General features: G+C 54.7%; 1 protein-coding gene across 1 annotated transcript in view; it reads right to left on the bottom strand.

Moving 5' to 3' along the window:
- Window positions 1–3,555: 3,555 nt before the first annotated feature.
- Window positions 3,556–26,522, bottom strand: part of HCN4 (hyperpolarization activated cyclic nucleotide gated potassium channel 4) — a 43,932-nt gene continuing 20,965 nt past the window's right edge. The window contains exons 2-8 of the mRNA XM_019441523.2: window positions 22,381–22,804; window positions 13,380–13,541; window positions 11,082–11,300; window positions 7,382–7,528; window positions 7,043–7,283; window positions 6,594–6,758; window positions 3,556–6,493 (exon numbers count right to left, since the gene is read on the bottom strand). Coding sequence (XP_019297068.2) covers window positions 5,031–6,493; window positions 6,594–6,758; window positions 7,043–7,283; window positions 7,382–7,528; window positions 11,082–11,300; window positions 13,380–13,541; window positions 22,381–22,804 — 2,821 coding nt within the window. The 3' untranslated portion in view covers window positions 3,556–5,030. The remainder of the gene's footprint in view (window positions 6,494–6,593; window positions 6,759–7,042; window positions 7,284–7,381; window positions 7,529–11,081; window positions 11,301–13,379; window positions 13,542–22,380; window positions 22,805–26,522) is intronic.

Raw genomic sequence — 26,522 nt, 5'->3', positions numbered from 1 at the left:
GAATTTTACAAAGGTATTCAGTGGTGTACAAATTGGAAAGGGCAGGCAGTGAAAACATCATTTGCAAAGAAACTGAAAACAAGAAAATGAACTAAAACTCAGTTTGCTTTTTACGATCACCGTCTATCAGCAATTCTGAATATTATTATTGATAACTGCCCCCCCCCCCCCCAGCAAAGACAACTAGTTCCAATCCCTATCCCCCAACCTTGGTAAGCGACCGAACACATTGTTTAGACATGCTTTATTTTGGTAGTAAAAGTGTCAGGAAAAGTAAGGGGATGATAGTGGTACATGGTTGCTTTATCATATTTTTAATGTCTTATGTATTTATTATGTGTTTATATCTTCTTCTGTGTGTGTGAAATATTCCACCCTCAAGAGAAAGGGAATTGAGGAAGCAACATCAACAAGGGGTGGGGCGGGCTCGGAGAGGACCACTCTGTAGTGATGTCCTTGTCTAGAGCTATTGGTGGGGAGGAGGTGGGAGGCCAGATTGTGGTGGAGGAAGAAGTGACTTGGAGGAAAGGAAATGAGGGTGGGGAACGGAGACAACTCTCAAGAGTTTGGCTGGGAAGAAACAGAGTTGACGGAGGGATTTTATTCAACTTTTTAAGTGTTTTTTCGAAAATGTCAATCTGGCTTATCCCCACGAAGGCAGAAAGGGTGCCTTCAGTCCTGCCCACCGCGATGGCAGCGGCACATGGAACGGAAGCCTGGGGTGTGGTGACACTTCTGGGGGTGGGGGGCGCTGCCTGTGTGGAGGGAAGGGAGGGTCTTATGGCCAGTGTTGTTCGGAATCGCTGGTAGATGGTGATGATGACAGATAAGAGAAAGCAACCTGGCGTTTAGTCATTTTTATTCTTGCTTTTAAATTCTTACAGACAACACCACCTTTCTTGCCTGCGCCCAGACAGACTGCTCCTGCCATCAGCCCCTTGGCATGTCACCACGGAGAGGGGCAGGATTGGAGTCCCCAGTGCCAGGTGTGCATCCTGGTCCCTGCACATTCTTGTGGACTGGTCTGGTCCAAGTTCCTCGCCCTGTTGAGTGTAGGTGCCCTTCTGCTCACTGTAACTGAGGTGAATTCTGAGTGGTCAGGATTGTGTGGGTAGAAGGAGAGAAGGGGAAATCACCAGCGCCTGGCACACGATGGGTACTTACCAAGGGTCCTTTTGGAGTCAGGGAACAGAGAAGATCGTGATTGGTGTTGCCTGGGTCCCCCAGTGGAGCAGCAAGGCCCTGTGCTGTGCAGGTAACTGGGGTGATGCGTCCTGGGTAGGTAGGGGGGTGGATGGGGGTGAGTATCCTTGGGGCCGCTGAAGTACACGTCTGCCCCTCGAGGTTTGGCTGGACTAAATCACTCTTCTTCGAAAAGACTTCCCCAGAGCCTCAAAGGCCAGGCCTGTGTCCCACCTCTGCCCTCCCCTGGGTCCCTGAGGAAGTGCCTGCTGCCTGGGCCGCAGGGGGCAGTTGTCATGGGGACGCCAGGCCTGCCAAGCTGCCTCCTTAGCAACGGGACTCCGGGGCCGGTTACCATGGAAACAACATCCACTTGGCAATCCGTGATGGGGACCGGGTTCCCTGCCCTTTGCTGAGGGCTTTCCCCTCCTCCTGCAGGCGGCCACGTGGCAGTCCCCGAGCCCAGCAGGGAGCCCCGGGGACTTCACTTTTCCAGCCATGGATGGCTGCCTGTCCCCTACGGCAAGGTCGCAGAGCTGACTGGCACCGTCTGCGGCCTGGGGAGAGTGGGGGCACCTGCCTGAGGGCTTCACAGAGAGTCTGGGGGCCAAGCCCAGGGCCCCCACCCCTCAGCAGGGAGTGGGTGCCACACCTCTTAACAGCGAAGCCACCAATCTGAGTGTGTCCTCAGGTTCCCCAACCCACACGGGAGCCCAGCGGCTGTTCCCTGTCCTTGGCCATTCTAAAAGGCAATCCTCTGTCCTGGCCATGACACCCTACCCCCAGCCTGGTCACCTTTTGTCCCCCAGCCTCCCTCCAGTTGCTGAGGGCCCAGGCTAAAATGGCATTTCACTCTTCAGTATCCAACTGGAGTCCACATGCACACTGACTCTCCTCCTGCCCCGATGGGGAGCACGAAGGAGCCCTAACAGCTGGGGTGGGAAGGGTCTGAGCCAGGGTCTCCTCCACCAGCTGACAAAGGACACACACACTCTCACGCTCCTCCTTAATGACTCACCAGCCCCCACAGCCAGACCTCTCACACTCCCTTGCACCTGTGACCCCTGCTCTGGGGCACGATTTGTACACACAAGTGCCCCTGTTTGCTCTAGGGTTCATGTCCCACCGCCCACCACAGGCTGGCTCCTGAGCCTCCAGTATATCCCACTGACCTTACTCTCCAATCCCAATCCCTGACACCTGGAAAAAGACAGCATCTGCTGGAATTTTTTTATTTAAATAAAATATACAACACGGTGCATTTACCGTTTTCTGTTTTAAAAGTGGTAGATTTGAAAATTGCTTGTGGGGGATTGGGGATGGGTGGGCCTGCTGACTGGACCTGGCTTCCCCAGTCTCTGAGGAGTGGCTGGACGGGGTCAGAGCTTTTATAAAATGTGTGTGTGTGTGTGTGTGAAGAGGGTAGTGAGGCCAGGCCCTGATGGCAAGGGGGGTGGTCCTCACTCCTCATGGCCCTGCACCCTCCACCCCTTCTGTCCCCTCCCCCCACCCCATCACCTCCAGGACTAGACTGGCTTTGGATCGAGTCTCGTTCCCTTCCTTGGGGGGAGGGCGGGACAGGGGTGTGTGCAGAACTCACGTTGAGGCTGCCACTTAAATCCTTCCAGTTCTGAGAACTCCCTGGGTCTGAGGGGCATTCTCCTGCCCCACTAGAGACCAGGGCCAGGTGCTTAGTCTCCCCCCAGGATCCTTCCCCACCTTCTCTCCTGGATGACTGCCTCCCTGTCCCTGTGGCCCAACCATGGAGAAATTGGCCTGCCCTACATCACAGGACGACTCAGGACAAAACCTGATGGTGACATCATTCTGGTTGGAGCATGGAGGGGGTTCCTGGATGGACAAGGCGAGACCAACCCTCCTCACTGTGCAGGTCCTGGCAGCCATATCTGCTCTTGCCTGATAGGCAGAGGCGGACCATTAATCTTGGCTCTGTTGTCCGGGAGGAGGAGCATGCCTCAGGAGGCACCTGAGCAACTTTCACATTGGCCCCCCACTCTGAACCTGCTTCTGGCTCCCAGGTGCCTTCAGAATCGAGCCTCTCATCCAGGGCCTTCCCTGGATCTCCACCCAAAGCCCCTGACTCTACAACTGTTCGTCCACCTCAGTCTTGTCCTCACTGGGCGCTCCATCCCACCCCTACTCTCCTCTTCTTGACACTCCCCTTCTCTTCCCTTTCCTTCCTTCTTCCTTTCTTCTCTCTGACACTTCCACCTCTCAAGGCCTGGCTCAAGCCCACCACCGGCCACAGGAGGCCCAGGCACCTCCCGTGTCCTGAGATCATAAGATCCTGGAGCCCTCAGCTGAAGTTCTCTGAGCTCTTACCATAGCTTGTTGGAGCAATGGCTGGGCACATGAGGGATCAGAGGAAACATTTATTGAGCACCTACCATGGTGTGTGCCAAGCTCTGGGCTGAGCATTTCACATCTACTACTTTTCTCATCTGGTCCTCATAGGTCCTTGTGAAGCAGTACCATGATTATTCCCATTTTACAAGTGAGGTAACAGACTCAGAAAGGTCAGATAATTTGCCCAAGGTCATATAGCTAAATGGCAGGTCTGGGATTCGAACCCAGGTCTGATTGCTTCCAAAATCTGGTCTCTTCCTGCAGCACTACAATTGAAGACTCACTTAGCCCCGCTCAACAATTGCTTATGGAAGGGACATAGGATTTGGCCACAGGCAGGCGTGGATTTAAACCTCAGATCAGTCCTGGCTCTGCCACTCCTAGTTACAGGATTCTGGGAAAAATACAGCCAAACTCAGTTTCTTCACCTGTGAAATAGGGAGAATCAAAGTACCTACCTCATCGTCTTTGTGAAATTGAGAGAGTTAACATGTGTAAAGTGCTAAACCAGTGCTTGGCACAGAGCAGACTCAATAAATAGAAGTCCCCCTCACCTCCCACTGTACAGATGGGAAAATTGAGGGCCACGGAGGTGACAGGATGTGCTTGAGGCCCCACAGGGAAGGAGCAGTCTTCTGCCTCCATGTGGTGAGAGGGTGGGCTGAGACTGGATTTGAGACCAGAGATGGGGAGAAAGGGAGCCTGCTGAGAGGTCCTGGGGTCCTCTTCCCTGAGGACTGCAAAGAACACTTCCCCGAGACCCTGTGGTGTCCAGCCCGAGGGCCAAGGCGTGTTGCTGGATGTAAAGTGACCTGGGTGTCCTGGCAACATGGGGTTAAAATGTGCACACATGTGAGTGGCTATCTACATGGCTCTACAGAGCGCTACATAACTATACATATACACATCTTACATACATATACATATACATATACATGTTCATATACATATCTTGCTAAGTTTGCAGTAGAAAAAATGCAAGACTCTCAGGGCCCTGGCCCCATTTTTGTCTCAAGGACTCAGGCGACTGAGGCTCCCCAGAAACACATCCAAGGGCAACACTTTCCTACCCCCATAGAATGGGGCTCCAAGTTCACAGCTAGGGGGCTAGTGGTGCCTGTTGCCCTAAAACAAATACAATAAACAGATCTGCTCTAAGAACCCCAAACATGGGTCACCCCCACCCCGCCAAGCCCCAGAGACCCCACCTGCCTTCTTCTGGCTTTTGCCTTTTGGGCCCTGCCTGCTTCCCTCCCCCCTCCCTCCCTCTAGTGCTGTGTATTAAAATAGTCTATAAAAGCAAGTGACCAAAAATCTATAGCTCTAAGAATACCTGGTTATTTTCTGCTGTCTTTTTTCTGGTGTGGGTTTGTTTTTTTAAATGATAATTATTGTTATTGGTATATCTCCTAATCACAGTTAAACCTGAAGGAAGAAAGAAGGGAGAAAAAGGGAGAGAAGAGGGAGGTAGGGGCCCCAGCTCATAGATTGGACGGCAGTTTGGAGCGCACCGGCTCAGACCTGGCCCCAGGTTCCCTCTGGGGGACAGCAGTCAGAGGGGGGCCCCCAGAAGAGGCGGCTCTTGCCCCAAACAAAGAAAGAGGGGGTGGCAAAGAACCTGAGGATGTCTTCCGAGGCAGAGTGACATGCTGGCCGGGGACGGCACCATAGGGCCTCCCCGGGGGACCGAGGCCCCCGCTGCCCCCGCTGGCGCCCCCAGCTCTAGGGACCAGCGGGAAGGCAGCCACGGACTCCCCCGAGGAGTGCGGAGAGGCTCTGCGGAGAGTCTGCGCCCCGTCCTGGGGCAGGGCCGGCTGAGAGGCTGAGATGAGCTTGAGGTCCTGGGTGAGGCGGCCTGGGGTGAGGGGTGGCGTGCCCCGGCGCTGGGGGACCTGGGGGGCCGGGGGGCTGGATGCGGGCGGCAGGAGCAAGGAACCGTGGGAGCCAGAGGCCCGAGGGGGGGCACTTGGGAAAGTTCTTGGGGGGCCTGGGCTGTGGCCAGGGGGGCTGAGACCTCCGCGGGGTGTAAAGGCTACGGGAGAAGCCCCCCCAGAGGCCCCGGCCACGAAGGACAGGCGCTCCGGTTGCCGCGGGGGCGTCTCTGGCGTACTTGGTGGGCCAGCGGCCAGACCTGGGGACAGCTCCCCGGGAGGCTGGCCCAGCTGCCCGGGGCTGGACGACGGGGACCGGGATGAGGGCGGGGGCGGCAGGAAATGCTCCAGGAGTCCCAGGCCCCCCCGGGCCCCCGGCAGCGGCGGCGGCGGCTGGTTGGCCTGCGGCGAGCGGGCGCCGGGCTGCAGCGGGGTGAGCAGCGGAGAGTCGGACGAGGACAGGGAGCCGCCCAGCGCCTTATGGAAGTGGCTAAAGCCGGCGGCGGTGGCGGCGGCGGCGGCGGTGGCGGACGGCGTGGGAGCCGGGGAGGAGCCGCCGAGCCCGGGGGGCGGGGAAGAGCTGGACGAGGGCAGGAGGGGGCTCAGGCCCGCGGGCGCGGAGAATCCGGCCAGCTGCTGGATGTGGAAGGAGGAGGAGGACGGCGTGTCCACCTGCGACGGGCTGCTGGCGGGCGAGGCAGAGCCCAGCGCCGACGGGATCAGGGACTGCAGCCGCTTCAGGTGCCTGGGCGTCTGCCCCGCCCCGAGGCTGCCTAGCCCGGGGCCGGGAGGAGGGCGGAAGATGGCAGCGGGCAGGCGGGGGTGGTGGGTGAGCGCGATGGCCACCGAGGTGGTGGCCGCGGCGGCCTGCAGCGGCGCCTGGATCAGCGGGGTCCAGATGACCGGCGTGGGGGTCGGGGTGGCGGAGGCGGCGGCCTGGACGCGGTGGGCACAGTGGGCCATCTCGCGGTCGTGCTGCACGATCTGCTGGATGATCTCGTTCTCCTGGTAGTTGAAGACGCCCGAGTTGAGGTCGTGCTGGACTTTGTGGAGGAGGATGGAGTTCTTCTTGCCTGGGCCGCAGAACGAGAGCAGGGGCTCAGGCCAGAGCAGGAGGCGGGGTTGGGGAGGGGGGAGGCCCCAGCCCAGCCGCCCTCTTGCCCGGCCCCTCACCAATGCGGTCCAGGCGGTCCAGGGCCACCGTCTCGAAGGCCCGCCGCATCATGGGGTACTCCTCCAGCACCTCGTTGAAGTTGTCCACACTCAGTGAGTAGAGGCGACAGTAGGTGTCAGCCCTCACGCTGGCCGTGCGCCGGCCCCGGGTCAGCAGGCAGATCTCTGCCAGGACAGCAGGAGTGGGGAGGGAGCTGGAAGGGGCCTCCTGCTAGACCCCGACCTGGGTCCCCACTGTCTGGTACAGAAGCTTGTCACAAGACTCCATCCCCAGCTGTGACCACACTAGATGTCCCCCAGTGGGTGCCAGGCTCTTCCAGTTCTGGGACCCCTATACTGGGCCACAGACACCCACTTCCAAGCAGTGGCCATGAGGGGCTCCAAACATCATCCTTGGTGTCTCTCCTGTCCATTCCCCTGTCCCCCCCAGGGCTCCCCGGCCGCCTCACCTCCAAAGTAGGAGCCATCTGCCAGCTTGGTCTCCTTGTTGCCCTTGGTGAGCACACTGACCACACCGTGCTGGATGAAGTACATCTTCTTGCCAATGGTGCCTTCTCGGATGATGTAGTCCCCTGGCTGAAACACCTCGAAGCGCAGCTTGGTCAGCATGGATGTCACAAAGTTAGGATCCGCATTGGCAAACAGCGGCATGGAGGCCACCAGCTTCCGGCAGTTAAAGTTGATGATCTCCTGCTCCCCAGACAGGGTGGGTGGGGAGAGAGGGAGAAGGTGAGGGAGCCACCCAGCAGGAAGGAAGCTCCCTTCCCAGACGCCCCCACCCTGCTCACCTCCCTCAGTGGCTCACTCAGCTCGCCCAGGATGCTCTCCTCATCGAACATCTTGCCCTGGTAGCGGTGCTCATAGTAGTCATGGATGCGCTGTCGGGTGTCGGGCGGGAGCTTGTGGAAGGACATGTACTGCTCCACCTGCTTGTACTGAGCCCCGGGAGAGAGGGAGAGGGCGTCACCTCCTGATCAGCCTCAGTCCTGCTGGTGACCAGAGCTGGCACTGACCCTGTGGGCCTTCTTGGCTGTCCCTGGCTCCTTGAGACTGAGATCCTTGGTGTGGGTGTGCCCCAAACAATGGCCCTGACTCCCAGCTGCTTGGGGTGGGGGAGGGCTCCATCAGTGTGTTCAATACTATGGAGATGGCCGGGGTCAAAAGGGACTGTCCAAAGCCTACTTACAGGCCAACTGACCAGGAGATCAGTCAAGTGTCCTCTGCACATGGGTCTTTTCTGTGTCACACTATGGACCAAGGCTATGGACCAAGGAGGCTTCACTGACCCTGGAAGGAACTCTTTCCCACCAGTGGTGACACTGGCATAGGCAGCGGGGCTGGACTGCAATGGGTTAGGAGGACTGGAGGCTGTAGTCATGATGCCTGACCCGTCATATGGCGTGCATCCAAATGTGGCCCCAGCTGGGTCCAAGTCATTTTGTTGATGAAGACTGACTCTAGCCCACGGGAGGGCCAGAGTAGAGCAAGGTCCTTAATCAGAGGTTGGGGATAAGAGATTTGTGAGCCTCTGTGCCCAGGGCTCAAACTAATAAGAAATGCTCCTGCCCACCCAGAGGTGAAGGATGGGTGTTGCCCCAGCCATCCTAGGACTGTGGGTGGAGAGTAGGGGTCCACAGGAGCATGGTAGACAGAAACAGATTAGGCAATTAACAAATTTTTCCCACACTGAGATGTCAGGGAAGTTTCTCTACCCCAGGAACAAGCAGATTAGGGGAGCCTGTTCTCATACATTAGTACTTCCAAGAGGTGGGGGGGGGGGTACACAGTGTGGCTACAGATAGATGCCAATAGACAACTGAGAGCTGGGAGATGAAGTTTCCTAAAGTTCTTCCAGCCAAGCTGGCTCTGTCTGCTCAAAGTTGTACCCAGCCCCAGGGGACAGAACAGCTAGAGCTGTATCTTAGAGAATTCCCCATGCCTGCAGAATCAATAGTGGTGAAGAGGCAAGGTCTGGAGACAGGGATGGAGTTAGAAGGTTGCTGAAGTGGTCCACGTGAGAGCTAGTAGTGGGGACAAAGGGAGGTAATACATTTCAGAGAGATTTCAGAGAGAGATTCAGTGAATCATATTGGAGAGCCATTAGCTAAAGAAGAAAATAAAGACAACTCTCAAATGGAAAGCCACAAGAGGCTTGCCTCTGCCCTAAAATGAACCCTGGTGCTTTTTCTGAACTGTCCCTGATTGTAGTCCCGGACTGAGCCCCAATCCTGGCCACACACTGAGCCTTCAGCCTGGTCACACACTCGACCCTAATCCTGGTCACACACTGGGCCCTCGCACTGATCCTGCAGTGAGCCCGATCCTCGTCACACACTGAGTCCTGCCCTGGTCACAGGCTGGGCCCTGACGCTGGCCCATATGGATTCCTCACCCAGCCCGGACTAAGCCCTGGCCCCTATAATCCAACTCCTTCTGTCCTTCCCCTTTCCAGCCCCCTCATTCCTAATCCAGACCCTTTGTTCTACTCGGGCTGATTTCTCTCCCACCCAGCTACTTACCTTCGTTGCTGCTCATCATGACGACTGGCCTAGAATTCTACTCTTCTACCTTCTCCTTCCTCTGCCTTCCCAAACTGACCCTCCCACCCTGCCCTGGCTCTGCAGGCCCTTCTGAGCTCTCCTTTTGGCAGCATGGGACCTGGGCCGCCATCTCTCGGTCACCCCACCAAAGGACAGCACCCGGAGCAGGCAGGCAGCCAGTTAATCCATACATACTGAGCCCTGCCATGTGCCTGACACTGCGAATTCAATGGGGATGGAGAGACCTGGGTCCTGCCCTCACAGAGCCACAGCCTGGATAGGGAAGAGGGGATGCTAAACAACTGATCACACAGATTAATTAAGCAATGGCAGGCGTACCAAGTGTGGCGAAAGGGAATTAGAGGGCATGGTGGGGTCACATGATGGGTGGGGTCACGGAAGGCTCACCACAGAGGCCAAGTGCAGGCTGAGAGGTGGAGAAATGGTCAGGTGAAAAGGAGAGAGGAGAGTTCCAGGCTAGTGTTTGAGCCAAGGCCCTGTGGCAGGACATGTGTAAGGCTCTGGCGTGGCTGGAATAAAGGGCTGTGGGCCCATGGCTTGATCTGGGCATGAGAAGGGCAGGGGCCAGGGGTGCCCAGATGGCTTAGTTGGTTGAGCATCCAGCTCTTGATTTCAGCTCAGGTCATGGGATCGAGCCCTGCATCAGGGGGATTCTCTCTCTCCCTCCCTCTCTGCCCCTCCCCCACACAATCACACTCTCTCTTTCTCTCTCTCTCTCAAAAATAAAATAAATAGGGGTGCCTGGGTGGCTCAGTTGGTTAAGCATCTGACTTCGGCTCAGGTCATGATTTGACGGTTCGTGGGTTCAAGCCCCGCATCGGGCTCTGTGCTGACAGCTCAGAGCCTGGAGCCTGCTTCAGATTCTGTGTCTCCCTCTCTCTCTCTGCCCCTCCCCTGCTTGTGCTCATTCTCTCTCAAAAATAAATGAATAAACATTTAAAATAAATAAATAAAATAAAAACATTAAAAAAACAAAAAAAGGAAGGGCAGGGGCCAGATTATGCCCCTTAAATGCCAGGCTGAGGAAACACACCTCAGAGTTCCTCTGCATGTAGGAGTAACGTGAAGACTGTAACAAGTTTTAAGCAGGGTGATGTGATCAGCTTTACCTTTTTTAAATGCCTGCTCTACCTGCCACGTAGAAGATGGAGTAGAAGATGGGGGACGGAGTCCACTTGGCCAATAAATATTGAATGGCTTGCTCTGTGCTAACACAGTCTTAGTGGTTGGCAGGTACCATTCACTCCTCGTAAATGCCATGTTATGACTGACCCCTTCTAATGTCCCCATCTTACAGATGAGAAAATGGGGCGCAGAGATGTGAAGGGACATGCCCACGCTCCACCGACAGCTGGTTATATCATTTGGGCCCCACTGCACAGAGGTGGCCGCAGAGCATGGTGGCGGGGGTAGCACTGAGGAAGACGGAAGACAGGGAGGAGTAGAGAGCAAGGCCTGAGCCACCAGGGACCCAATGTGTGACAACTGAGAAAACACGCCAGCCAAGGAGAGCAGCAGAATCGGCCAGAGAGGGAGGAGGAAAACCGAGGGTGTACGCTTACGGAAACCAAGTGCGAAGCCAGGGAGGGAGAGGTAACTGTCTAATGCCACTGACAAGCTGGGCGAGATGAGGACCCAAAGGAGCTATTGGCTTTAGCAACGCAGAGGGCACTGGTGAACGTCAATTTAATGGGCTGAGATATGGATTTGGCAACCGGAAACAATGTGCGGGGTTGTTTATTGTAGGAATTTGTTCCACGAACAGGAAGCAAACTAAAAAGTTAACAGGCAAAGCCAGATGATGGTAGAGGACAGAACACGTGGGGGGCCTGGTGGGGACCCACTGGCTGCCAGCCTGTGCTCCCTGGGAACCAATGGTTAGGTTCTCTCAAGAGCGCCCAGGATGAACCACAGCTTTCTGACCTACCTTTTCCTGGTACTGGCGCCGGGAGGAGTCCAGGGACTGGATGAGGGCGGTGGCGTGGCCGATGAACATGGCGTAGCAGGTGGCGCCCACAATCATGCTGAGCATGGTGAGCCAGACGTCCGACATGCCTACAGGTGCCTGCCGTCCGTACCCAATGCACAGCATGTGGCTCATGGCCTTGAAGAGGGCATAGGAATACTGCTTTCCCCAGGAGTTGTTCTGTGGACAGATTGTGGGGTGGGTAGTGAATGGCCCGTCCTCTCATTAGCACCTAGAAAGATCCTTGCCACCTTCTGCTCGTCAACCTAACTCTTTCCCAGTGTGTGAGCCCTGGGCTTCCAACCTGGCTGTTGGCTGAAAGCCTTGGGTGAGGGACAGGAGGTCCACGCTGGCAACCTGTGGTGACAGTGAGTCCCCGACTTGGGCCTTTCCCTTGCTATCAGGGACAGGGATCAGACCGGCAGCCCCAGCAAAGGGAGGGGAGCCAGCCTCTCAGCCCCCATGGGGCAGCCTGGAGCCTCTCCCCCACCCAGCAGCCCAAGGCTCCAGGCCGAGCCACCCTGCTGTCCTCTGCTAGCTGAAATAGCCCTATCCCCCAACCAAATGACTGCCAAATGAAGCCCATTTCCCCACTGACCTCAATTATAAAACCAGATACACTTCCCCTGGGGGGACAAGCTCTGGCAGCCTGAGCCAAAAACACTGCCCTCGTTTTGGGTGAGCAAAGTTTAGGCGCCGCGGAGCTAACTCGCCTCCTGGGTGAGCCCCGCCAGAATCAGTCCAGGGCTGAGGCCACTAGTTGTCCTCCCCCATCGGGAGGTGGACTGTCTGGAACACACAATGCTTGGGGGCAGGAGAAGGGAGAAAGGGAGCGAGAGAGGCTCTTGGCTATTTTTGTCTCCAAAGCCAGCCAGTGTCTCAAGGAAGTCTCTGTGTGGGAATGCTGGGCGCAGAAGGGCCATCTCCTGAATTGAGTGCATGTGTGGGCCTGTCACCCTCACACAGAGGAAACTGTCCCAAAAGAGGAAGCTGCCAGATGAACCCCAGCACCTGCCAGCTCCCCAGCGCCTCCCTGTTCACACAGGGAGTGTGTGAGCAACAGTGTGCACGACCTAGTGCGGAACCCACAGAGCCCCTGCCCAGAGCCCCAAACCCTTCCACGGTCACCAGGCTGTTCTTAGCACCCAGAGAAAGGCACAGGAGCTGCGTGCCGTGTTCAAGGTCACTCAGAACGGTCCTAGACAAAGCCGAGCTGGTCTGGTGGTTCTCAGTCCAGACCAGGTTGGGAGGTCAGCGGGGCTGATCCAGGGGTGCTGGCCTGTGGTCCGGGCCTGGGGAACCGGGGTGGCCCCCAGCTGCCTCTCAGTCAGGGCTTCTGGCCTTACTGCAGAACCTCTGGGGACCAGGAAATTCAATCCATATGGCCGATTCATTTACACTTAGCTCATCAAAAGGCTGTTTTGTAAAGGCCTATTTGATGCTGAAAGATGCCTCAGGGTCTCTTTCACCTCTTTCAAAGCTGGTTTTTTGTCCCCTGGGGCCCTGGGGATTTGCCAACAGACCAAACCAACTGACTGGAGGAGGGAGGCAGGGGTTCGCCAGACCCACAGAAATGCTCACAGGTCCAGGGGGTCCCCACCCCACCTGGTGCCCAATCTGTCCATGGGAGGCTGGGGGACTGACTCTACGCTATGGCTTCCCAGCCCCAATTCCATCTTCCCTCACCCACCACAGGGTTGGTGGTAGGGAGGTGGTAAGTCTTCCCAGCTGAGGACCCCACCTATGAGCAGCAGGTGTGTATCTGGCGGCGGGGGAGGAATGGGGGGCAGGGGACAGCCCAGCTCAGCTGCTGGAGCAGAAGGAGGCCCTGTGTGATCTGGGAGTCCGGGCATTGCCAACAGCGCCCTTCATAGGTTTCTCTTTTCTTGGGTTCCGCTTTTAGGACTAGTCTGCCTCTGGGGAGCAGAGGTAGGACAGGAGCCCCCAGCCCAGCTTTGCCACTTTTGATATAGTCTGAGAAAGGCCAAGGTTTCGTCTCCCTGGGTGAAGTTGGGACGAACACGAAGCTCCCAGCCACACTGGATGCTGTAAGAAGGCACAGGTAACCTCACGCAGCCCAGCGCTCTGGGACAGATGGATACCGGCTAGATCCATGCGCCCTTGGGCACCAGGCTGGCGCCCCAGGATCCTACGTGTGGGGGCTCGGGAGTCCCAAGCCCTAGACCTACTCTGCCCACCTGTGCCTCGCTGGCTCCCCTCTTCCCAACGCCCAGCGGGAAAGCTGAGCCGCACGCTCACCACCATGTTGTTGATGGACACCCAGCAGTCGTCGGGGAAGTCCTGCAGCATGGGCACCAGGAACTGCAGGCAGCCGTCCCAGTGGCAGAGCAGGAGCATCATGCCGATGAGATTTACTATGCGCACCACAGCGCTGGCCAGGTCGTAGGTCATGTGGAAGATCTGCAGGCAGAGGGCAAGAAATTGGCCTGGATAGGTGGGCGGTCAGGAGGGGTCTCAGCTCGCCCCTGCAGCTGCTTGTGGGCGCCGCTCCACGTGGACTTGGCAGAGCACCGGGCTGGGTGCAGGTGCAGGCTGTGGCAAGGGTGGGAAGGTGTCAGGCGGGGAGCCGGAAGCACACGGCAGGCTGTAGGGCCCCAGAGGGATGCCTCCTGGGTTGTGGGGGCCTCCCACGGGAAGTTCAGCTATCCAGGCCGATATGCGAAGGGAGGGCATCCAGAGCCCCATAGACCCCAAAGGGTGCAGAGAAGCTGCTTCATCTGCTTGCCTAGGCCGTGAAGACAACAGGGAGAAAGCCAGAGCCAGCGTGAGCCTCCTCCGGGGACCAGAGTCTGCAGTCTGGCCAGGGGCATGGTGCTTCCCTAAATCTACCACTAGACGCTGAGGACCTACCAGGGGCAGTGGGCTCTGCTTAAGACAGCCACGGAACTGAAGGAGAAGCAGCACAGACACTCCAAGTTCACACAGACCTTGATCCCAGGCCCACTTCCACCCCATTCCTAGCTGTGTGACCTTGAGAAAGTCCCTGAACCTCTCTGAACATGCCTTCTCATCTGGAAAATGGCAATAAAAATTCTTACCTGGATGGATTGTCAAAAGGATTAAATTATACATATAAAGTGCTTGGTACTGGCTATAGAAGTGTTCTATAAATTGCAAACCATTATTAATTGATAAGTGGTTAATAATTAATCTTTATGATTAGTTAATATGTGGTCGTAGTAATGCTCTCCTGTATGGTTTAATAAAGCACAGCACTCTCCGCCTGGGTGGCTCAGTCAGTTAAGCGTCCGACTCTGGATTTCAGCTCAGGTCAGGATCTCACAGTTCGTGGGTTCGAGCCCCTCACCAGGCTCTGCGCTAATAATGCGGAGCCTGCTTGGGATTCCTCTCTTCCCCTCTCTCTCTTTCTCTCTCCCCCACTCATTCTCTCTCTCTCCCCCCCTCAAAAATAGATTAAATTAAAAAACATAAAAACAAAATAAAGTACAGCCCCCTCAACCCCAGCCCAGTGGCACCCATGCATCCCCACTCTCATGGCTTCTAGTGAGAGGCTGAAGCATGGGTGGGCGGGGCCAGGGTGGGCACATCAGCCCAGCACCCCCCGCCCACCACCCTCCTTCCAGAGCTGCTGCTTCGTCTGGTTTCAACAGGGCTCACCATGCTGACAGGGCAGTGAGGGGACGGAGAGATGGAAGGAAGTCAGGGGGGAGGTCTCAGGAAGTTCTGGCCTTGCCTCTGGCCTGGGAGGCTCTGGGGGCAGCATGGGGTAGACTTTGGTAGCTGGCGGCAGGATATTCTGATACTAGCGACCTCAGTTTCCCCTTCTGAAATGTGGGCCTAGTTTGGGTCTAGGTTCTGAAAAGCCAAACATGAATCCTACTTGTCCCTCATCTCCAGGGTTGTGCCCGCCCGTGGCTCCTTTAGTCGCATGACTCTGGATATTCCAGCTGAAAGGCTGTGGAGCCTTTTCAGGAGGAAGCGGACCTTGGAACGGCTGGTGGAGGGTGGTGCCGCACCACCCCCATGGCCCCGGTGACAGAGGGACAGTGACACGACACCTGAGTGTGGGCACGTGGTCCCACAGCCACCACCTCACTTAAACTCACCCTTTGCTGAAAATATCATTAATCCATTTTACACCAAGGCTCAGAGAAGTAAAGGGATTTGCCAAAGTCATGGCGGCAGCGGAAGAAGCATTATCTGAAGATACCAGGGCTGCCTGCAGATTAGTAGGTTGGCCTGGTGAGGGAGGGACTGTTTTCGGTGGCTCTGTTTGGCAGGTGAGACAACTCAGACCCCAAGTGGCTGAGGGATGTGGCTGGATTCACACAAGCAGGACCCAGGGCTAGCCGGAACACCCCGGCATCTCGCCTCCGCAGCCCAGTGCACAGACGGAGCCGTGTGTGCTGCAGCCTGGCCCCACGGGGGCCCCAAACCGGCCCCCGGTCCTCAGTGTGCCAGCTCCCAGCCAAACTGATACATTAGCGTAAGGAGTGGCAGGCACTAGTGACCAGGCAGGGCGGCTTGGGACTGGGGTCTCGGAGGTGGAGCAGGCCTGAGCACGACACCGGTGCCTCTGGCCATCGGTCCACTGCCAGCTGTGCCCTGGGACCTGGATCCCGAGCCCAGGAAGCTCCTCAGCCTCTCCCCACCGTTCCCTGCAGCTCCTGAATACCAGCACCACATCCTGGGCTCTGAGGGGAGATGCCCCTCCCGGCCCTTCCGTGCTTAGGTGAATACAACAGCTCTATGACCTTGGGCAAGTCACTAAACTTTCAAAGTCTCAGTTGACCAGGATGCCACCAGCTCTCCAGACTCAGAGGCTGGCAAGTGACATGGGACCATCCAGTCTCAGAAATGGCCAGCACCTGCCCTCACCTCCCACCACATCTTAGCCTCCCCTCAGCTAAGACGAGCCAGGCATCTGCCCCCCATTGCTCAAGGTTGCTAGAGAAATTAAACTGGCTAAGAAAGTCCTTTGGGCCCTGAACACAACACAGGTGGGGTCATTATTACGAAGCTCCTTCATTTCCCAGCTGCTACAGACTAGATGTCTGTGTCCCTGTGAAATTCATATGTTGAGGCCCGAATCCCCACTGCGATGGGGTCTTTCGAAGGTGATTAGGTCCTTAAAGTGGCACCCTTATGAATGGGGTCAGGGCCCTTAGAAGAAGAGACATGAGAAGGAGGATCTCTCTCCACCCTGTGAGGACATAGCAAGAAGGTGACCATCCACAAACCAGGACGAGGGCCTTAGGCAGAACCCAACCACACTGGCACCCTGGTCTGCTCTCCAACCTCCAGAACTTCAGGAAATCACTGTTTGTTGTTTAAGCCCTGACGTCTGCGGTATTCTGTTATGACAGCCTGAGCTGGACGGTACCTACGGTGTCTAGGGGATAGAGTACTATGTAGTATATGCTGCAGAGTATAGACTATATAGTATGTGGTATATAAAACAGTACTTGAGCTGAAGGAAGCCTTGGACCCCTTTTAGAAAGCGTCCCAGGGGTGCCTGGGTGGCTCAGTCGGTTAGGCCGCCAGTTCTTGATTTCGGCTCAGGTCATGATCTCATGGTCATGGGATCAAGTCCCACATTGGGCTCCATGATCCTCTCTCTCCCTCTGCCCCTCCCCCACTTCTCCTCCCTCTCTCTCTCGCTCAAAAAAAAAAAAAAGAAAGAAAAAGAAAAGAAGAGAAAAGAAAAGAAAAGGAAAAAGAAAAGAAAAAGAAAAAGAAAAAAAAGAAAGAAAGAAAGCATCCCAGACTGGGGCAGCCCCTGTAAACTTTCCTCTACATGAATCACTCTGGGCCTTAGAGACAGAAGTATCAGGGTTGGCACGTTTTAATGCAGTACTTTCTTTTCCTTTGGCATCATCTATGTTTTTTGTTCCTTCGTGGCAAATTTTCTTCCAGGATCAGGTGCTTGTCTAGCTTTGGCTTTATCGCGACCTCAGCAACGAATATGGCAGAACACATGGTATGACCTCAGGAACTGAGAAGTGCTTAGTGACAAGGGTAAAGGTGAAGGTGATGATGACAGTGATGGGATGATTGCGATCAGGGCTGCCACACGTGTATATGGTGGTGTTAGGGAAAGGCCCCACTCTGGGCAGGTGCAGCCTGCCTCTGACCTTGCGGGAAGAAAATCGTGCCTTTTCCTGCAGGTGGGCACAGGCTCATGTGTCCTGCACAGAGCACAGTGGTGGTGGTGGTGCCAGTGTCAGGCTGAAGAAGCATGTGGATGTAGGGAAGGCCCATGGGGAGGCAGGGAGGGTGCTGGGAAGCGGTGGGAGGGTGGGAGTTTTCGGTGGGGTGAGGGGTATTGTGGCTGACTGCACCAACGTGGCAAAATCTGAGCTTCCTGCCAAGAGTTGGGTCGGGGGTACATCCATTCAGGCTAGGAGGGCACCCAGGTGGTGAGGTCACTCGCCCCGGCCCCGACACTACGGCACCCAGGTGTGGTTGCCGAGAGGAAGGCTGGACGTTGCTGGGAGAGGCTGCTGAACACTTGTGTGTCCCTGCTGTGGGCTGGAGCCACAGGCCACCCGCAAGTCAGCTGCACTACACAAATATTTGTTTTGCTCTTTGTACCTCATTAAAACCCCCGTTTACGATGTTGGTTCTGACCGTGGGGGTTGAGTACTTCATTTCCAGGCCCTGCAAGGCTTGCTGGGTGGGCAGCCTGGGCAGCTTGCTCTCTGTGCCCCGCAGGGCACTTGGGGGAGGCTCCGTATCTTCTGGCCACAGTGTGGAGACAGAGCGACATGTCCTCTACCTCAGCCAACCCCTTCTCATCACAGATGAGTTTCCTTATCTGTGCAATGGGTCAATAACTGCCAGCTCCCAGGGCTGTCTTGGGGATAAGGAGAGATGATGTCCACAGCTGGTACACAGTAGGTACTAAATGCATGTTGGTTCCTTTCCTTCCCTCTCTTCCCCAGCCTTCAAAGACAGAGTTGATTTCTCAGTCCTGGGGAGAGACCAGAAACTGGAGTTTCTGCCAAGGCCTCTTCTTGGGGCCTAGTTGAGTTCCCTCCCAGGGACTCGTCTTCTCCTCAGGGAAAAAGAATAACTTCTCCTTGTGTCGCAGGGACCAGTGGCCACACTGAGGTCAGCAATCCCAGGCCTGAGAGGATGGCTGCTGCATGTGTATCCCGGGAAGAGCCTGGAGGTGCCCAAACTGAGGGTCATGCTGAGCCCCTTCCTGGGGCGCATAGAGAGGGCCAACCCCCTGCCCCGAGGACCACTCCTTGATTCCAGAAGATAGAAAAATTGAGGCCCATGGGAGAGGAGACTCATCAGGAGGCTCGGCCTCGGCCCAGCCTCCTGCCTCCAGCCTTCCTCCCCAGGATGGCTTCCCCGCTCCTGACAGAAAGAAGAGGATTCTGGGATGGGCTGCTGGGGTGCAGGGCCTGCAGGGGAACATCCGGAGGGGGGGCGACCAAGGTTTCTAACAATAGCCTCTGTGCCTGTAACAAGCTCACACCTCAGAGGGAGGGAAGAGGCTTGGCTGGGAGAGGCTTGGGTGGAGGATGCTGACCTAGATCGCCTGGGATGGAGGCAGAGGCTGGCATCCTCTGAGAGGGTGGCTGTCATCTGCCAGGACCTCCCCCTCCCCTAACTCCCAACACCTGCTAATACCACTAGAGAACTGTCTGATGGGGGGCTGAAGCCTGGGGGTCAGGAGTCTAGCATCTTACAGCTTCACCAGGGGTTATTTCCTCTTCACAGGTGGCTACCATTCTACCTGCCACCCGGGGCTGAAGACCATGTCCTCAGGATCAGCTAACACGATCCTTGCCGACAGAGGCTGGAGTGGGGACCAAGCTCCCACCTCCTAGACTATCAGAGCACACCTGACGGTTGGGGAAAGTGAAGCCTAGAAAAGGAAAGAGAGTCACATATGGAGTTAGAGGAGGAGACAGAGCAGGGTTTTCTCTACCAAATACCTCCTTTCCCATGTTTCATGTAGACCTGGGACCTCAAGGGTCTTCCTGCTCTTGCCTCCAGGCCAAGTTGAGGCTAGAAGCCCCAGGACTGGGGCAGGCTATTGAGGATGTGGAGACAGGGTTTCTGGGACCAGCTGGGAAAACCCAATTCAATCCCAGGGGTCCAATGGGAGCCCTTGGTTGGGCGGTGTGCCCGGCAGAAGCCAGCTCAAAGCAATTTCCTCCCCAGCTGATAGGCAAGATAACAGTGTATGTGGAGGGGGTGGGGAGTCATCCATCTGGCCTCCTGGGATCTCCCTTCTACCCACAAGATTGAGTACCAGCTTCTAGTTCAGAGCCCTGACCTGAGGCCTCCTGGGGCCTCTGTCTGCCCCAGGAAAGGGCCAGGGCAAGAGCCTGCCTGACCAGTTCTGGATAGCCCAGAGAGGCAGCAGGGACAGAAGCCCTGGACAGAGCTCCCAGGACGCATGGTGCAGGGACAGTAAAGAAGCACTTAGTTTCTATTCTCAGGCTCATCCTGCTGAGCCCCTGGCCATTCTGCCACTTCTCCCCAGATATCATGGCCCTCAGGGCCCAGGCATGAGGAAGGAGCAAGGATGGCTTCCAGGGGGCAGGGGCCTGGAGACATGAACCAATGCCAGAGAAGGCAAAGAGTGGCTATTTCTCTGCTTTTAATGACAGTTTAGCTGTAAGTTCAAGACAAACAGAAGGTCGGGGTGTGGTGGTGTCTTAGGGACTGAGGGAACCAGCGTGGTCCAGTATTTCGACTTGGACGAGCCTGTTAGGGCATTCTAGGAAATATGCTTCCATTCTTCCTCCGCAGCCACTCAAAGGGGCCCAGCCACCATCCCCTCCCCCTGCCCGGCACTGTCCCCTGTCAGGCCTGAGCTCAGCCCCACATGCCAACATCTCTCCATAGCTGGATGTCCCATGGTTACCTCAAACCCGACCTGTCACACAGAACCCCTCACGCCACCCATCGACCTGCTCCGCTGCCTGCCTTCCCAATCTCGGCTGGGAGTCATCCCTAACAGAGGGACAGGTAACAGAATCAAAGTCACCCCGCATTCAGGTGACCTAAGAACGCAGGGAGTGCATGGAACCCGGAATCAGGAGGCCCAGGTCCAAGACCCTAACACTGGGGCAGCTGACTCTTCTGACCCCTGTCCTCGCTGACAAACAGGAATAATAAATCTTGCCTGGCTTGCCTTGCCAGATAGGTTTGGCGAGCCAATAAGATAAGGGTTAGAAAGTATTTGAGAAAAGCAACCCCTCCCATAGAGGTATAGAGGATCATTAAGACAAGTGATTGGGGAGGGGCATTTATCAGATAGTTCACCAGGCTTTGTGCTAAGCATTTGGTAAATATCATCCCATTTAATTCTCAAGGCAATCCAGTGAGGATTAGACCCACTTTGCAGATAAGAGATTGAGGCTCAGGGAGGCAAGGTGGCACCAAGGTCACAGAGCCAGGCAGTGTGGAGCCAGGATCTTCATTCAGGTCTGAGAAGTGTAAAGCCCTGTGGCCGTTCACTGCACCAGACTTCTCATTGCTGGGAGTCAAGAGAGCTAACTGGGTTCTGCTCCAGCTCTTCCAGAGGCCTGCCGCATGACCTTGGGCAAGTCATTGCCCCTCCTCTGTCAGCAGGAATAATGCAAATTTTCCTAGGCAAGGAAAATTTCTGCCATGCAGGGATGCTGCCAGGCCGGTGTAGGCACTTCTGCAGCACAGGTGTTCATGACACCCCCGACCTCAATCTGCCAGTGCCCTAACCATCAGCCATGTGTGCTATTTGCCCAGGGCCCAGGCTGTTGCTGGGGTGGGGTGGGGTGGGGGCTTTGTGTCCTGAGCATAGGAACTTCTGTCCAACCAAGCAGAGGGGTCCTGGAGACCAGAAGACCAGCAGTGAGCCACGGCAAAAAAAATACATCTCTGTAGAAGCTTCCCCAGGCTACAGCCTGCTCCAGACCCCAAGGTGGGCAGCCTCACAGAGTATGCCTACCTCCGCCCTGACACTTCCAGGCTGGTCTGCCTGCCGCCGCCGCCAAAAGGTGTAAGGTGGATGGTGGCAGACACAGACAGAAGCGCTTGCAAGGTCACCTGCTTTTTCTCAAACGCCAGCCCATAGCCCTCCTCTTGTCCTTCCCACAGATGACTGCATTCAGCCCATGGCTGAGTTAGGTTTGTTCAGAACAGTGTTTTTTTACACCCAGTCCTTTTACAATTTTTTATTTAGTTTCTGTAGCCAGTGCTCTGCCCACAGCCCCTAGGATCCCTTTACAGTTTGTGCACACACAACTCCAGTCTCCTCGGAGCTTTTCACTCCCTGTGGCTAGCACCTGCGGCTCTTTGTCGGAGACCTGCCCCAGGCTGCTGGAAGCCGCTTCGCCTGCTAGCACTGAGCGCAGGAAGTACCCTGAACTAATGACAGACAGGCAAGGGGATATAAAAACTCCAACTTCTTTGCCCTGACTGGGACAACTCAGAGGTGTGAGGTAAGAGGTGTGAGGTATGCTGTCCCCAGAACTCCCCATGGGACTTTGCTTGATGTCACCCTTGTTTGGCCTCCTTCCTTCTTTCGTGTGTCCCTCTTCCTTAGTCCCCCACCAGATGATTCCTGGAAACACTCCCCACCTCAACCCCACTGAGAGAAAAGCCACTTTCATGCAAATCCTCACCTCAGGGTCTGCTCCAGAAGAACTCCCAGGATACCTAATAGAGTTGCCTACAAAATTTGCACAAAAATCCAGATTTCTGCATCCCATGGTCAACCTATAGATCTAGCAACCCTGGGCCCTTTCTCACTTGGCAACAAGTGGCCAGAGCAGAGTAGAGGCAGACAGAAAATGTTTTCTTCAGTTTTCCCCAGTCTACCACACTCTCTACTGCCTTCAGCTGGCCCTTTTCACCCATTCGCGTTCCCTGCCTGGCCCCTGCCAGCTCATGAGTTTGCATTTCCTACAATATAGTCCAATGGTTAACAGTGCAGGCTTTGGAATCCAGGTTCATCAATTACTGATTCTGTGACTTGATATAAATCCCTTAAACTTTCTGCCTCTCGGTTTCCTTATGTAAAAAACGATGTACCTATATGATACTCTCTACAGTTGTTAGAGACTTCAATGGGATACTGCCTGTAAAGTGAGTTTTACAGTATCCAGCACATAAGAGGTCAAGAAATTACTACTATTTGTCCTCTCGGAGCAGATGTGCCTGCTACAATCTGACAGCCCAAATCCAACTATCTGAGATTACCTGGGGGCCCCTTACTCCCCCTGGGGGTAAGATACCCCTTCCCCCAAGATGTTTGGGTCTGACCACTCACCTCTTCCCACTGATGAATATATCGAATGAGGCGGGAGAGACGCAAGAGGCGCAGGAGGCTGAGGATCTTGGTGAAGCGGACAATGCGCAAGGCCCGGGCAGTCTTATAGACCTCTGAGTCAATGCGTGTCTCCACGATGAGGAAAATGTAGTCCACAGGGATGGACGAGATGAAATCTACCACGAACCAGCTTTTGAGGTACTTCATCTTAATCCGCTGCGGATCCAGGATGATCTCTGTGTTGTCCTCCACCACAATCCCTGTGCGGAAGTTGAGGACCAAGTCGATGAGGAAGAACGTGTCCGACACCACATTGAAGACGATCCAGGGTGTGGTGTTCTCATCCTTGAAGAAGGTGATGCCCACGGGAATGATGATTAGGTTTCCAACCATCAGCAGCAGCATGGTCAGGTCCCAATAAAATCTGCCCAGAGACACAGGGGTCAGTCGCCAGGAGGACAGACAGAATGAGTTACAGACTATGGGAGAAAACTCCAAGGGACAGCAAACATTGAAGAAGGAAGTCTCGGGAGGTTCTGAGTCACTGGGTGAGAAATGCACATGGGTACCAGGGGAAGATATGGAGATTGGCATAGAAAGGCTCTTCCTTCACTAAGGATACCCTCTGCCTGCCCCTCTGTCTGCTCCCCTGACCCCATCCCCACTCCCCAGTGGGATTCAGGCTGAAAAGCAAACCACAACGATGATGTCCAGAGAGAAGTGCAAAGCTATTTTAGCAGCAGGAGTAGCTCGCCCCACAACACCCCAGGCTCAGGCTTAGCTGCTCCATTCTCCCTGAGGGTCAGCTGTGGTCTGAGACAGGCTGGCAGGCAGACATGCTACAGACCGTGACCAGAGAGCAGGGGAGGTCCAGACACACAGCAAGTGTCTGGGTGGAAGGATGCTTGGGATCCAGTCCCAGCTCTGTCATTGACATGCTGTGTGACAACAAGCAGGTGGCCTCCCTGCTCTGGGCCCCATTTCTTCACTGTGCAATCAGGGATGGAGCCTCAATGCTTTGTTCTATAATTCTGAACTGGCCCTCATCCACACTGACTTTCTGGGGTCCCCCTTTAGGCTATTTCTTATTGCCAGAAAATGTCTGACCATCTCTCTTCTCAGAGGTTTGCATCCTAGGGTTAGGGAAGGACAGTGAAATCTTCAAGGGCAGGAAGTGTTAATAAGGGGATTTCAGGTACCAGTGAGGTGCCACTCGATGCAATGGAGTGAGATCAGTGGGGGCTTTAGAGTATCATTTCTCCTAATGCGTCAAAGCAACTGCAAGTGTTTCCTGTGGGAGGTGGGGAGGGCCCCTCAGGGTGAAGCCACCTGGCTCATCAGGAGCCCCTTTGGAGTGTGCAGACAGCACAGATAGGCACAGACCCATGTCCAGAAGGTGTGATCAATCAATCCCAGGGACCCTGCCCGAATACCAACCACCCTAGGGCTGGCCCCAAGATCTAACACTTGCACTGCCCAGCTATTTCCCTCTGCTATTAATTTAGACAGTTACACGATGATAGATAAAGGTATTAAGTCAGGAAGAAATAAGCATGTTCTCCCCCAAGAGAAATAACCTTTCAGGCATCTTTAATTCTCAACTACACAAAAGCCAGGAGGGAGTAGGAGACAAAAAGACAAGCTTTCCTCGAGTCTTCAGAGGGTCCAAAGTGCTCCTGCCAGAAGAGTTCCAGGTTTGGAAAAATATTACTTCCCAGCAAAATGTTTCCTTTGCCAAATGCAAAATGGTGCTATGAGTCAAGGAGAGGGTAGGGCCTGCTTCACTAAAGGTGGGCAAGACAGCTGTCCCACAACACACAGCTCAGGGAAGCACAGCTTCTGGAAAGGCAGCTTTGGAGAGCTCTTTTGAAAGCCATGCCATTTAGGGCCTCAAGAAAAGACTTCAAGTCAGGAGCCTCTCAGGCTAAATATTCTCATTCTAAGGCTAGTGCCAAGAGGTCAACTTCAGCTCCTTCCTTGCTCTACAGCCCACCACCCTTTCTCCAGCCCCAATACCCCTATGCCATCTGGGAGAACCCAATCTATGACCTAAGAACCCACCCCAGTCATCACACCCACTACACAGAATACAGCACATCCTGCTAATGACTCGTGGGCCCCAAGAGAATGGTTTCAGCTTCTACGGGGTGTTCCTGAGCTGTGTATACTCTCTACACAGCCTCATGCATGTCATTCAAAGACAGCTGCAGATGCTCATTAGAAGCCACAAACAGGTATCCCCATTCACACACACAGTATGGAAACACCCCTATATACACATGGCCACCATTCCTTTTCATTTAATCTCTTGGAAAAAACAAAACAAAACAAAACTGGCATAGAGAGACTACTGAGGGCCTTGTGGCCCTCTGTACATAAAGCTAATAATACACCCAGGCTAGAAGAGTTTCTAAAATTAACAGAGCGGGCGCAAAGCGGCTGGGAGTGCTGACTCGGGCAGGCCTGCCACTCCAGCGGGTTTCTACACTTTTCCCAGCTCTAGTTCCCTCAATTACAGACCAAATTTGAGACAGTAATTAACAGGAGAATGTTTGCATTTAGTGGTCTTCATAAAACCAAATTACATGAGGGAAAAACAACCATTTCCTTGCATTCTGACTAATTATTTCAATCGTGAGTTTCCAGATGCTAAGGGATATTTCTGGTGCCTGATCTGGGCTGGGGTCGGAATACTGGAGCATTCCTCCCCACAAACCACTATCCTGAAGCATCACAGAACTACCCAAAAGGCAGCATAATATAGTGGGAAGAAAGGCTTTCAGAGCCAGCCAACCTGGGTTCAACTCCTGGTTCCATCATTTACTAGCAAGTCACTTAATCTCTCGATGCTTCAGTTTCCTTGTCTGCTCAATGAGGATAATAACAGTACCAAACTGGCAGAATTGTTGTAAGAATGAAATGAATTGATGTTTGTAAAATGCTCTGGCCTATGCCTATCTGTATCACTAAGTGAGGCAACAAATTCACAGGAAAGAGGTGAGGGAGGTGAGGGAGGAAGATGAAATCTTCCAAGGAAGAGCCAAAGCAAAGCATCTACTTGGGGGTGGGGGTCGAAGGGAGCTTAGAATGATTCTGGGAGAATCCAGGAGTGGAAGTCAAGGACCACAATATTCTGTGAACGGTCAGACAACAGAACCAATCTACCTTGGCAGACAGATGCCCTGACCTCAGGGAGCTCATGGTCCAGTCAGACAGAGCACAAGGCTTAGTTAGAAGACAAGTTGAGCAATGATGTAAGAAACCATCCCAGGCAGCAGCCCATGCAGCTGAGAAGGTGAACTCCTGGTGGCCCAGAAGGGCGAGGCCAGAAAGTGTTCCTGGAGGATCTGGTCTTTGGAACCTGTCCTTGGCCTTAGAGACGACCTCTCCTTACTCTTGCAAGATGATTCCACAGACATCCAAAAGCAGGGCTGGACGAGGGGTGAGGAAATGGTTCAGCACCACGGACAGCTCCCAGCGCCAGCGAGCCCCATTCTGTTGGTCCAGCCAGGGGCGGTTTGCAACAGCCTCCCCACTGCATCCTCTGCTCCCTGGGCCCCTCTTCTTGCCAACCCCAGTGATTAGAAGCATCTCAAGTGATTCCTTAATGTCCCTGGGCTTTGTTACGGGGGCTCCTTAGTGACTGAATTCATAAAGCCTCCAAAACATTTTACATGTATCAAGCGCTTCCTTTGTGCTTTCCATGCATTACTTCATTTAATCCACACCAGCACTGAGGTGGCTGTTAACATCTGTATTTTGCAGATGATGACACTGAGGCTCAGAGAGAAATATCTACCTAAGACCACACAGCTAGTGAGGAAAAGAATGAGATTCAGAGAGGTCTGGGGGACTTGAGAGCCTGACTGCTTAGGATTTTAGGCACCTCAATGGGATGCAGGGAGGGAACAAGTCTTACTGGCATCTCTGCATCACACTAGGGAGGTAGCCTATCACAGCAGGTGTGGTCCTCTCTTGTAGACGAGAGAGGAGAAGAGATATGGTGACAGATGGTGACTACACTTATAGTGGTGAGCACTGAATAATGTATAGAATTGTTGAATCACTGTGTTCTACACCTGAAAGGAATATAACATTGCATGTCTGCTAAACCTCAATAAGAAAATTTTAAAAAGAGGCAG

The sequence above is a fragment of the Panthera pardus genome, unplaced genomic scaffold (assembly GCF_024362965.1).
Source record: "Panthera pardus isolate Hobbes unplaced genomic scaffold, ASM2436296v1 HiC_scaffold_24, whole genome shotgun sequence".
Lineage (NCBI taxonomy): Eukaryota > Metazoa > Chordata > Mammalia > Carnivora > Felidae > Panthera > Panthera pardus.
The sequence above is the reverse complement of the archived record's forward strand: the minus strand, read 5'-3'. Positions and strand labels throughout refer to the sequence as shown.